This window comes from Felis catus, chromosome B3 (genome assembly GCF_018350175.1).
Source record: "Felis catus isolate Fca126 chromosome B3, F.catus_Fca126_mat1.0, whole genome shotgun sequence".
Classification (NCBI taxonomy): Eukaryota; Metazoa; Chordata; class Mammalia; order Carnivora; family Felidae; genus Felis; species Felis catus.
The window spans coordinates 30,986,613-30,999,865 of record NC_058373.1 but is presented as its reverse complement, the minus strand read 5'-3'; the positions used below and the strand labels follow the sequence as shown (position 1 = coordinate 30,999,865).

The following is a 13,253-nucleotide window of genomic DNA, read 5'->3' as shown; positions in this document are numbered from 1 at the left end:
AAGTATAGTCCCCAAAGGGGAAGCATCAGTATCACTTGGGAACTTGGAGGGAATTGCACATTTTCGGGTCCCATCCCAGACCTGTTTAATTAGAAACTCCGAGGGTGGGAACCACCTCTGTTTGCCCAAGCCCTGCCAGTGATCCTGATGCACTGTAAAGTTTGAGAACCACTGCTCTAAATAGTCAAATAATCCTTACTTGTGAAAAAAATCCGAGACAGTGCTCCAGTATGACATTAAAAGGACACACCACCCACCTTTTTGCCTTGTTTCCAGATTTAAATAATTTGTCTGTCTGATGCTAAGTTTCATATTTGCTCTTTCGTTTTTCAAATACCCTATCAACTTAAGGCAGTTTCCACCTATTCCCAAATTTTCTTTTTAATCAAAACTGGTTTTGATTAAACAGTCTATCAACTGTTTTCTTCTGTAACCTACTGATATGATGAAACAGAAATTGAGCCGGTCTTATAATGCTTAAGATGTAAGTTTTCTTTGACATCGTGTAGTATTTTAAAACACTGTTGACTTAAACATGCTGACGTTTATGATTTTCAAAAAGCTCTTTATAAATGAGATCGATTTTAGCATGAATTGGGAAAGCTTTCCATCTTTTTCTATTTATGGAGAGTTTAATTGCGATGGGTTGTCCTTTGAAAGCTTGAAAGGCTGCAACAATAAAACCAGCTGTGCCTGGCTTATGGGGGCGGGATATGTCATTGAAGAGAGCTCTCAAATTGTTCAATTTCTTCTTTGGTTATTAGTCTATTCTCTAGGGTATTTTCGGTGCTGTTGCTGTTTTGTTTTTTGCTTTTACCTCTTTAAGTGAATGTTGGAAACTGTTCCTAGTTCATCCCTTGCTCAAACTCACCAGTAAGCGGACTAATGCAACTTCAAACAACTTATTCTCTTCCCATTAGAAAAACTAAGGTATAACATCTAACGTTGGCGAAGCCACAGGGGAAGTTCTGAGCATGTCAATTGTTACAGCCAATTGTAACGAAGACAACTAAAGGGAATTCATCAAAATGAAATAAAATACGCAGGCACTTGAGGGAGCTGGGCGGGTGCTGGTGACGTGGGCTGTACAGTTTATGAAAATTCATTAAGCTTTATACTTACAGAGTGTACAATTTTCTTTTTTTTTTTTAACGTTTACTTATTTTTGGGACAGAGAGAGACAGAGCATGAACGGGGGAGGGGCAGAGAGAGAGGGAGACACAGAATCGGAAACAGGCTCTAGGCTCCGAGCCATCAGCCCAGAGCCTGACGCGGGGCTCGAACTCACGGACCGCGAGATCGTGACCTGGCTGAAGTCGGACGTTTAACCGACTGCGCCACCCAGGCGCCCCACAATTTTCTTTATGTGTATCTTATTTCAGTAAAGTTTTTAAACTGTCTTTTGCCGCAGCCCACAGCTACCTATAACGGCACGGCTTACTGGCGGCATACACGGAACGACCTGAAACCCCCCCTTCTCAAGAGTATCATCGCAAGTGCCAAAAAGGGCTCCCGGACTCCTGCTGTCTTAAGTTGAACACATTCAACGGCTCTCTGTCCCTCTCTTCTAGCTAAACTGGGGGCCGGCGCCGGGCAGTTCCGGGAAGAGGTTCCGGGGAGACACGGAACTCATCGCCAGCCTCCCGCAGCTCCGGACGCGCAGACGCGCGCCCGTCCCCGCCCCCGCCCGCAGAGGCCCCGCCCCGCGTCACGTGAGCGCCGCGTCAGCTGACCAGGCGCGCAGGGAGGAGAAAGGCCGGGCGGCTTTCTGGCGCGATGGTGAGGGCCGCGGGATGTCGGGAGGCGGGGCCCCGGGGCAGGCGGGCAGGCGGGCCCCCGAGTCTCGTGGCTGCGGCCGCGGGCGGACGTCGGGACGGGCAGGTGGAGACGGTCCCGGCCCCTCGGCAGACACCTGGGTGCGGTCGTGGGGGCCGAGCGTCCGGCTGGCAGGGCGGGCGGGCGGGCGGGCGCCCTGCGGCCTTGGTGTCCCGGGTGCTTCCTCGGCGGAAAGGAAGGGCCCGCACCCCCCGGACAGGAACTGGGCTTGCCTGCGGCGGGAGGTGCCCGCTTCCTGGCCCTCCTGTGAGACCTGGAGAATAATTTGCTTGGAATTAGGCTGAGTCTTCCGCACTGTTAGGAAGCCCCTTCGCCCTTCCCAGAACCAGACAGGACTAGACGTGGGATTGAGGCTTCTCCACTCCTCCATCCGTTCATTCCTTCGACAGACTTCGAGTGCCTACTCTGTACCAGGCAGGGTGCCAGGCGCTGGGACTTCAGCTGCAGGGGGCCTGAATTGGCGGTCATAGTTAGGACTTGAGGGGACGGGACCTAACGTGTGTAGTGTTAGGAAGGCTTCCTGAGCCTGACAGCAACCTGAGGAGGCGGGGGCAGGGAAGAAAGCTGGCTGGCTGCAGTGCAGTTTGTGTACCAGAGGTTTGGAAGCTTTGCGGGTGGGGGCTGTATCTTCAGACAGAGAACAGCGTGTTTAAAGACTTCAGGGGAGAGAGAGCAGGGCTCCCTAGGTAGACGCACTTCACCTATCTGGAAGGGGACCAACTGGAGGTTAGTGAAACATGAGGCTCAACAGGTAAGCAAAGACCATATCTTGCTGGGTCTTGAGAGCTGGGAAAGGCGTTTACTTTAAGAAGAGAGCACTGAGAAGCTAGGAAGATCCTTTCCAGCAGAAATTAGAGATATTTTCCTATTTTCGGCTGACTTGTGGTGGGAGCAGGAGGGGAGCAGAGGGCCCCAGTTAGGGCAGCAGACCCCCCAGGAAATGGTGGTGACCTGAGTTAGGGCAGAGAGAGTGGAGAAATCATCAGGGCCTAAGGACCAGAGGCTTGAGGGAAAAGGGAGAGGCAGGTGTCTGGGCTTGGTTCCCAGGTGGCTGTGCTCAGTGGGATGGGAAACCCAGGAAGGGGAGCAGGCTTCAGTGGGAAGAGCACGTTTTGCCAGGCGCTGTGGGAGGTGTCTGTGGGCCACCAGGTGCAGCTGGGAGAAGACCATCTAGATTTCAGGGGCTAAAGCTCAGAAGAGAATCTACAGTGCAGTTATAAATTTAGGAGTCATCAGCACCAAGGTGATCACGGTAACCCTAAAAACAAGTAACCTGAGTGATGTGAGTTGGGAAGAGAGGACCTAGAGCAGAACCTTGAGAAATGCCAGCATTTTAAGAAACGAACTCAAGAAACACGTTCTTGTAGTAAAAAAATGTAAATAATACAAAGATGGTGGAAGACTTCTGTGGGTAGAAGTCAGGGGCCCATGAACTTAGGAGAAATCTCACATCCTAATTTTCACCAGCTTCAAACTGAAATTCAGCATTGCCTTCAATCATGAATGTTGGCAATAAACCCCAATATTAGCACCTCTGACTTTGTCACCAATAGAAATGAGAGATATCTGCCTATCACATTACAGTTGTTGACATTGTTCATGTATGTATTTATGTTTATTTGTAAATTACAGTGGGTATCAGACTTGAAACATACACTACATCACCAATTTATTTGAAGATTTTGATAACTTAGTTTCCTTTGCAATCCTATGTATTTTATGCATTTAAAAACATTGTTTTGAGGGGCGCCTGGGTGGCTCAGTCGGTTAAGCCTCCAACTTCGGCTCAGGTCATGATCTCACAGTTCATGGGTTCACGGGTCCAAGCCCCATGTCAGGCTCTGTGCTGACAGCTCAGCCTGGAGCCTGCTTTGGATTCAGTGTCTCCCTCTCTCTCTGCCCCTCCCTGCTCATGCTCTGTCTCTCTCTCTCTCAAAAATTAATAAACATTTAAAAAATTAAAATAAAAACATTGTTTTGAGAAAGGCCTGTAGGTTTTGCCAGATGCCAAATGAGTCTATGGCACCAAAATGTTAAAAACCCCTGAAATAGAGACTAGTGCAAGGCTGTCACTGTCCTTAACACCCCATCACCTCACCACCTGGTTCAGGCTCCTGCCCCAGAGTAATGACAGCAGGTGATGTGCAGAGATCACTATTTGGGGGTGGGGGGGGGAGGGTGAGCCAGCGAATGAGACCAAGGCCAGGACCGGGAGAAGTCCAGAAGAGTATGCTGTTTCACCAGGAAGGACGGGTTTGTGTCAGATGTCACTGAGGAGTTGAGGAAGAGGAAGGCCAGATTTAGTGACAGTCATTTGTGACCATGGCTATGGGACTTCACTGGAGGCCCATATAGAAGCACCAGTGCAGTAGGGTCAGGTGAAGAGGAGCAAGAGGGTTGGAGGTTGAAGGGTCGTGGAGCAGGTCTGAAGTGTCTGAGAAGGTGACTGGGGGGGCCAAGTAGAGGACATGGTGTTTCCAGGCTGCCTGAGGGTCCAGTGGGATCAGGAGAACATGGGTTTGCGGTGTCCTCAGTTTATACGGTTTTGTTCCCAGCAGCAGGAAGCTGCCAACAGGTAAGAGGCATGGAAGGATGGACGTGGATGTTGCTGTGCACTAGAGTCCTGCCAGGTGGACAGGAGCTGGTCTGGGGAATGGAGGGTATGGGCAAGATGTGGTTGACAGAGTGGGTTTGCATTCTAGCAGGAGACAGACCTCAAATAATAAAACCTGTCTGCTGTGATAAATGCTGTGGAGATCAAGAAAGAAGGATAGAGCAATGCCTTGGGTGGCTCAGTTGGTTAAGCGCCTGACTTGATTTTGGCTCAGGTCATGATCTCACAGTTCCTGAGTTTGAGCCCCACGTCGGGCTCCATGCTGAGAGCACAAAGCCTGCTTGGGATTCTCTGTCTCCCTGTCTGCCCCTCCCCCACTCGTGCCCCCCCCTTCACAAAAATAAATAAATATTAAAACAAAATAATAAAAAGGATAGGGGCTAGAGTATGATGGAGAAGAGGTATTTTATTTATTTGTTTGTTTTAAGTGTATTTATTTTGAGAGAGAGCACGAGCAGGAAGGGGCAGAGAGAGGGAGACAGAATTCCAAGCAGTCTCCACAATGCCACAGAGCCTGAGGGGGGGCTCAAACTCAGAAACCATGAGATCATGACCTGAGCCGAAATCAAGAGTCAGACGCTTAACTGACTGAGCTACCTGGGAGCCCCAACTATTTTATTAACAGCTTAACTGAAGTAAAGTCAGTAATATACATCTGTAAATGTACAGTTCAATAAGTTCCAACACGTATATGTTCCTGAAAACTTTACCACAATCAAGATCACTGGGGCACTGGCCCCCAGAATTGCCTTGTGTAAGGGGCTGTTTTAGAAAGTATGGTCAGAGAATGCCCATTTGAGCAGAGACCTGAATGAAAGATGAGAGAGCAGGGTGCGCAGAGGGGTTGGCAAGGACACGGGAGAGTGCCCATTGTAACAGGAGTAGCAGGGAGGCCAGCGTGGCTGGAGCTGGAGAAGGGAAGGAGGAGGAAGTGAGAGGTCACGACGCCCTGACAAGGACTTTGTTCTATGTTGTACCCCCAGCACTTAGAGCAGGATCTGCCACAGAGAAGTTTGCCACAGTCACTGCTGAGCACATGAACACCCAGGACAGGCATCAGAACTAGGCTTGGTGGCGGGTGGGGTCAGTGAGAGGGTTCCCTAAATGGCCTGGTAATCGGAGAGAACAAGTGGCCAGACGGCGTCCATCTTGGACAGGGAGCAGGGGTCCCTAAAGAACAGAATGTGGGAGACACCTGGCCACACCTCGGCAGCCCCCCCCCACCCCCTGCCCCAGCCTGACCACCTGCCTCACTCTTGTGCAGAGGTTCCGGTTCTGCGGTGATCTGGACTGTCCTGACTGGGTCCTGGCGGAGATCAGCACGCTGGCCAAGATTGTTGAGTGCATGGGATCTTTTTGAGGGTGGGAGGAGCAGGGATGGGGGATGGGGGCTTTGGGGATGAAGGGTGGTGAGGTCACTCGGAGGTTGGGGCCTCAGTGCCCTCAGCCTGCTGTATGACTCTGATCATGTGGCCAGCTCTCTCTGAGCCCGCCCCCCCAGCATGGAGGGGTGAGGTGGGACACTTTGACTAATGCAAGGCCTTCCCCTCCAGTCCTCCGTGAAGCTGAGGCTGCTGTGTAGCCAGGTGCTGAAAGAACTCCTGGGACAGGGGATTGACGTGAGTGCCGGGCCCAGCACCCTACTGTCCCATGAGCCTGTGACCTCTACTGCCCTGAAAGTGCACCAGACCCAGGGAGGCGGGTGATCAGGACCCTGGCTGGGGTGCAAGAGGCTGGTGAGCAGGGGTCTGGCACCCCCTGAGGGCCTCCTTTCCCCATAGTACGAGAAGATCCTGAAGCTCACCGCCGATGCCAGGTTTGGTGAGTACCCCGCTGAGTCCACAGATGTTTGGGCCACTCTAGGTACTAGGCCTGGGGGTTAGCACAAAGGCCCCTTCTCCCAGCAGTCTGCCCTGATGCACTTGCCTCAGCAGAGGCGCATGAGGGGAAGAAAGGTGTTGACATCCCCCCCCCGCTCGCCAGTGTCCTCTTCCACTTCCTGGTGAAGCAGTAACAGTGCTCATGGGCTCAAGCAGGCCCAGGGGCTCTGAGCTGAAGATAGTAGGGCAGCAAGGAGCTGGCCGAGGCCACAGTGACACCCCCTACCCCACCCATGGGTCCTCCCAGAGTCGGGCGATGTCAAGGCCACGGTGGCAGTGCTGAGTTTCATCCTCTCCAGTGCAGCCAAGCACAGCGTGGATGGCGAGTCCTTGTCCAGCGAACTGCAGCAGCTGGGGCTGCCCAAAGGTATGGGTGTGCAGGCAGCGGGCAGGTAACCTGTGTGCCAGAGGCTGCTGGGCAGCAGGCAGGGCCGGATGGCCCTGAGAGGTACCCTGTGAACAGTCTGAGCCCCTACCTGCTACTTCAGGGGACCTCTATTCTGCCCCCAGAGCACGCGGCCAGCCTCTGTCGCTGTTATGAGGAGAAGCAGAGTCCTCTACAAGAGCACCTGCGGGCCTGCAGCCTGCGTGGTGAGTGTGGGGGGTGGGGTCTGGCTTCCACTCTAGAAGGTGCCTGCTGCCCGAGAGGTGCTTGACCTCAGGAAGGAGACTTGACCCTGGTCACATGTGGAGGAGTTACAGAACCCAGGACTCCTGACTCCAGCCCAGATTTCTTTCCTTTGAGATCTGTGGATAATCTATCTAGCTTCTGATTGTGGCGTGTCTGCCCTGGGTCAGAGGGATGAGAGCTTCTCAGAGATCACACAGCTTTGAAGGGTTGAGAGCTGACCCAGGTGTGGGCTAAGGGCTGTGTGGCTCACCAGCCTGTGATCCTGAGAGCCCCACCCCACCCCGCAGTGAATAGGCTGGCGGGCGTGGGCTGGCGCGTGGACTACACCCTGAGCTCCAGCCTGCTTCGGTCGGTGGAAGAGCCCATGGTGCATCTGAGGCTGGAGGTGGCAGCTGCCTCGGGTGCCCCGGCCCAGCCTGTGGCCATGTCCCTCTCAGCAGACAAGTTCCAGGTCCTCCTGGCAGGTGAGACTCAGCTGTACCCGGAGGGGGAAGGGCCCCTCCCAGATCCCACCCCAGTGCTGCCCACCTACCCCCGCGTCTTCCTCCCGCAGAACTGAAGCAGGCTCAGACCCTGATGAGCTCCCTAGGCTGAGGAGAATGGTGTTTGGGGCCCCTGTGGAGCCGCCTTGCCCGTGTCGAGTTGCTGCCCCCCAAACTCTTGAGGGGTGGCTCCAGCTCCAGGACCCTGGAGGCCTGGCCTCCCAGATCTCTGGCTTGCCAGGTTACCACTTGAGAATTCAGCATAAGGATTCTGAGGATTTTTCCAGCATTGCCCTCCCTCCCCCACGAGAGGCACTTGTCAACAGTTTTCACAAGCAGGAAGAATAAACAGAAGTGTAAAGGAGTGTGTGCACAGGTTTCTTTTTGGGTTCAAATGAAAGGTTTTTGTGAGAGAAGCCAAGCAACATACAGATGTCCCCGGCCCGTCACTCTTTTTCTCTTTCTATCTGCTGGTTGAGGCAGGTCAGGGGTGAGGCAGAACAAGGACCAAAATGAAACAGCTTGTCGGTAGACCAGAAAATCAGGGTTCTGGTTCCTAGTCCTGTGACACTCGTGGCACTGCCCTCTCAGGCTGGCAGCAAGCACGTGGCCGTAGTGCCAGATGCCCCAAAGAGAGAAAGGAGAGAGCCCTGCTCTTCCTGCTGTGTCCATTTAGAAGAGAGGAAGCCTGCACCCCCTCAAACCACTCATTGTCAAGAGGAGTGGGGTAGGGACTGAATGTATGTGTCCTCCCCCCGCCCCCCCAGATGAAGCCTTAACTGCCCAATTAGATGGTTTTAGGAGATGGGGCCTTTGTAGAGTGATTAGGTTTAGATGAGGTCATGAGAGTGGGACCTTCATGATGGGATTAGGAAAGACAGAGGGACTCTCTCCACAAACATGTACTGAGAACAGCAAAGCAGGAGAAGGCCCACCAAGAACCAAATCTTCTGGCTCCTTGATCTCAGACTTCCCAGCCTCTGGAACATGAGAAATAAATGTGGTTTGAGCCACCCAGTTTGTATTCTATTACAGCACCTTAAGCCTAAAACATCTTAGGGTGCAGGAAAGCCATCAAAGAATAGTCCTGTCAAAAGGATCCAGCATGTCCCACTGGCCAAAGATGGTTCCATTTAAGCATCAGAAAGTTTAAGGACCGACTCCACTCCTGACTTCTGCTTCTGGGAAAATGGAGCATTTTTTCCTCCCACTAAGAGCTGAAAACCTTGGACGTTACTTACGAAACAAACATAAGACTCTAAAAGGTGAAGAGAAGGCAGACTGGCTAGGATCCTCAGGAACTGAAGGATCACAGCAGAGTAGATCTTAGATTTCCTTTTGCTTTGTGTGTCCCGGCCTGGAGGCGGGAGACTGGCAGCCTGGGACACACCAGCACACAGAAAACCCTGACAAGCATCCTCTCTTGAGCCAAAGGACCAGGAAAGGGGCCAACCAACAAGACGGGAAACTACAGATACTCACTGCTGGCCTCCAGTCACAGCACAGAGAAACTGCAGTCCCTTTTCCACCCCTGTGCCAACACCCCCCCCCCCCCCCCCCGCAGAGGCTGAGTGGGTGCCTAGATTCCCACCCCACATGGCAACAAGGAAGTGGCATTCCCTCCTCCTTTCCTCACTGGTGCTGTGTCTGGGGAGCCCTGCTAAAAAAGAGGATCTAAATAAGATCCAGAGTCTCAATACCCCAAATGTCCAGGATTTAAAAAAAAAGCCAAGAACGAAGAAACTTTCAGTTTGAATGAGAAAAGACAACAGATGCCAACACCAAGAAAATACAGACTTGTATTCCAAATATTTTATTTTTTTTAATGTTTTTATTTATTTATTTTGAGAGAGCATGTGAACAGAGGGAGGGCCAGAGAGAGAATCCCAAGCAGGCTCCATGCTGGCAGCACAGAGCCCAACATGGGGCTCGATCCCACAGACCATGAAATCATGACCTGAGCCAAAATCAAGAGTCTGACACCCAACCACCTGAGCCACCCAGGTGCCTCTATGCCAAGAACTTAAATTTTTTATTTTTTTATTTAAAAAATTATTAATACATCCATTTTTTTTTTGACAGAGACAAGAGTGTCAGTGGGGGAGGGGCAGAGAGTGAGGGAGACACAAAATCTGAAGCAGGCTCCAGGCTCTGAGCTGTCAGCACAGAGCCTGACGTGGGGCTCAAATTCACAAACCTGAACCAAAGTCAGCCCCTTAACCAACTGAGCCACCCAGGTGCGCCTCTGCCAAGGATTTTAAAGCAGCCAATGTAAAAATGCCTCAAGTCTTAATAGAAGATACAAGGAACCAGATATAAGTTTTAGAACTGAAATCTGTAGTAATCAAAGGGAGAAATCAATAGATGGACTTATTAGAAGAAAGAATCCATGGATTTGAAGATAAATCCTAGAAATTATCCAATCTGAACAACAGAAGATAATTTGGAAAATAAGCACACAGAAACCAATAAAACAGAGTCTCGGACCTGCAGGACTGTAACATAAGCTCTAATATTCATGCCTTCAGAGTCTCAGAACTTGAGGAGAAAGAGGCTAGGACAGAAAAAAAATATGCAAAGAAATAATAGCTGAAAATCTCCCCAACATGGCAAAAGTTCCCTAAACCTACAGAGTCCGGAAGCTGAATGAATCCCATATGGGTTGGACCCAAAGAAATCCATGTTGAGCTACATCATACAATCAAACTTCTGCAAGCTAAAGAAGAGGAAAAAAAATCTTGAAAGCAGCAAGAGAGAAATGACACTTTACCTTATGGGGGGAGAAACTGTTCGAATGATCGTGGACTTCTCACCAGAAACCGTAGAGGCCAAGTGGAAGAAGCACATTTTTCAGGCCCTGAAAGAAAATTTCAACCGAGAAGTCTATATTCAGCAAAAATCACCTCGAGAGTAAAGGGGGAAATCAAGATATTCTCTGATGAAGGGTAACTAATATAAGTTGTCACCAGCAGACCTAAAAATAAAAAGGCGAAAGGAGGATCTCTAATCAGAAGGGAAATGATGAAGGAATCTTGGAACATCGGGGAGTAAGAGCAATGGAAGGAGTAAAACTATGGATACGGTTAGACTTGAGCATTTTCGGTTCCGTTTGACAGTTGAAGCAAAACGTGGAGCACTGATGGATGTGGTTTTCAGAGTATGTAGAGGGAATATTTCAGGTTATTATAAACAGGAGAGGGTAAGGGGAGGTAAGGTTTCTACACGGCACTTAGACAAAGCGTCGATACCAGTGAACCATGACAAATACGTGTATCGTATCTAGAACAACTAGTTCAGAGGCTGTGCAATGTAATACACTCAAAAGCAACACCAAGTCAAAGTGGAATTCGAAACATTCAAGTGGCCCATGGGAGAGCAAGAAGAAGACAAAAATGGAAAAATCGAATAAACAAAAATAAAGTGGCAAAAAGTCACAAGGAAGTTCAAAGTCTCCTCAAACGTTTAATATAAGCTTGATTTCCCAGGTAGCATTCCATCCTCAGTGGGGTCACAGAATCCCACAGGTACTTCTCTCATGGCCTTATAACATGGATTGTAATTTTGTGTTTAGTCATTTGCCTCTTTTATCATTCTGAGTTTGTTAAGGATGGGAATTGTATTCCCATGTTTGTATAGCCCCAGTGCCTAATAAAGTACTCCTCCAATAGATGGGGGAAAAGATAAAGACTTGAACGGATTTAAAGATGTTGAATGTAAAAAAGTCCTTGGGGCGCCTGGGTGGCACAGTCGGTTAGGCGTCCGACTTCAGCCAGGTCACGATCTCGCGGTCCGTGAGTTCGAGCCCCGTGTCGGGCTCTGGGCTGATGGCTCAGAGCCTGGAGCCTGCTTCCAATTCTGTGTCTCCCTCTCTCTCTGCCCCTCCCCTGTTCATGTTCTGTCTCTCTCTGTCCCCAAAATAAATAAACGTTTAAAAAAAAAAACAAAAAAAATCCTTGAGTCTGTAATAGAAGAGTCTATAAAAGATGCAGTCCGTCCCCCCAAAACCCAAATCAGTCCTGATTTGTCACCATTGGATGTTATTGGACCAAATTTTTAGCCTGAAAATTGATAGTTAAAGGGAAAGAATTCAGATCTCTCCTGTGTTTTTAGCATTTCAGGATAACCAGATAACCTTAGTCAATGAGGTCCAGCTCTTCTTTACAGGAGATTTCTAGCTGAGGTAGAAGGAATGACAGAAAAACACCATTTTGTGACTCCCAGTTAAATACTTGATTGAAGCAAGGATCATCAAGGATAATAAAGCCTTAAAGTGAAATGTTTATGTGATGTGAAACTGGATATTTTGTGGTGCTAAAGAATCCCCTCCCATAAACAACCCAACCTCCTCAGTTGGTAAATGGTTGAAAACACTGGCCCAGCTACACAGTGGAATACTACTCAGAAAAGAAAAGAAAAGAACTGATAATCATAATGACACAGATGGATCTCAAATGTACTATGCTAAGGGGCACCTCGCTGGCTCAGTTGGTGGACCTTGTGACTCTTGACCTCAGGGTAGTGAGTTCCAGCCCCACGTTGCACGTAGAGCCTACTTAAAAATGAAGTAAAAATATTTTAAAAATGCATTATGCTAAAAAACCAGACTCAAAAGACTACCTACTGAAGATTCCATTTATATGGTGTTATGGAGAAGGCAAAAACTATAGGGACAGAAAACAGATCAGTGGTTGCCAGCAGATGGGGTGCAAGTGTTGACCAATAAGGTGTATAGGCAAATTTTGGGTGATGGAAATGTGTTATCTTTTGACTGTCGTGATGGTTATGTGAGTGTATGTATTTGTCAAAACTCACACTTTAATAGGGTGAATTTTACTATATATAAATTATACCTTAATTTAAACAAAACAACCAACAAATAAATCACCCCGTAGATTGTTCAGTGGGCACAAGGTGTGAAACATACCTTTACAAAGCAGAGGTCTGGTGACCGCCTCACCTGTGATCAATTTCAGCTGCACTAAAATGGGACAACCAGATGTTGGGTGCCTCCTAATGTGAAGCAATTTTGGAGTACAGAGCAACACCTAAGAGAGATCTATCTAAGAAAACGTTCAGACAAATCCAGAATATGATGGGGCATCTCAACTGGCTTAGACTCCAGGAAGATCAAAAAAGAAAAAGAAAAAAGGGTGAGGTGGGTGGAAGAGGGTGGTTCAGTCCAGATAAAAAATGATTAAAGCTGGCCGCCTGGGTGGCTCAGTCAGTTAAGCGTCCAACTCTTGTTTTCCGCTCAGGTCATGATCTCGAAGATCGTGAGTTTGAGTCCTGCCTTGGGCTTTGTGCTGACAGCACAGAGCCTGCTTGGGATTCTCCTTTCCCCCTCCCCTCCCAGCCCTTCCCCCATTCCTCTCTCTCCTTTTCTCTCTCTCAAAATAAATAAATAAACCTTAAAAAATGATTAAAGAGTCATATAATCCTTGATCGGACTCTGCTTTAAACAAACTAGCTATACAAGTCATTTTGGGGACAATTAGGGAAATCTGAATGTGGACTAGGTGTTAGATGGTACTAATTTTATTAGGTATAGTAAACGTATTGTGGCTTTGTAGGATATTGCTTTTTAGAGATGCCTGTTGAGGTATTAGGGATGAAATGTCGTATTTTCCCCAGTTTACCTCAGAATACTTCCACCAAAATAAATGAGTAGATGGAGGAGGAGGAAGCAGAAGTAATAGGCAGGGGCAAATCAGGGCTATGGGTCGGGCACCTGTGCCTGCTCCACTGACGGTGGAATGCGGGCTCCTTACAGAGGCCTCTTGAGACCAGACCTGACCTGACCTCGCCTTGCT

The 13,253-nt window shown here is 49.2% G+C and overlaps 1 protein-coding gene across 2 annotated transcripts; it reads left to right on the top strand.

Annotated features, from left to right (window-relative positions):
* Positions 1-1,642: 1,642 nt before the first annotated feature.
* COMMD4 (COMM domain containing 4) lies at positions 1,643-7,807 on the top strand. 2 transcript variants are annotated; one of them, XM_045059011.1, is made up of 8 exons: positions 1,643-1,779; positions 5,715-5,786; positions 6,004-6,069; positions 6,232-6,271; positions 6,635-6,697; positions 6,841-6,921; positions 7,249-7,425; positions 7,515-7,807. In XM_045059011.1, the coding sequence occupies exons 1-8, from the start codon at positions 1,777-1,779 to the stop codon at positions 7,553-7,555; spliced, it is 543 nt and encodes a 180-aa protein (XP_044914946.1). In that variant the 5' UTR covers positions 1,643-1,776; the 3' UTR covers positions 7,556-7,807. The 2 variants fall into 2 exon arrangements, with proteins under 2 accessions (XP_044914946.1, XP_006932419.1); XM_006932357.5 differs by having other exon boundaries at positions 1,648-1,779; positions 6,578-6,697.
* Positions 7,808-13,253: the final 5,446 nt, after the last annotated feature.

Excerpts from the sequence above, each read along its gene's own strand:
- COMMD4 (XM_006932357.5), top strand. Across the intron at positions 6,070-6,231 it reads TCCTGGGACAGGGGATTGAC|TACGAGAAGATCCTGAAGCT; the intron begins GTGAGTGCCGGG and ends CTTTCCCCATAG. Across the intron at positions 6,272-6,577 it reads CACCGCCGATGCCAGGTTTG|AGTCGGGCGATGTCAAGGCC; the intron begins GTGAGTACCCCG and ends GGGTCCTCCCAG.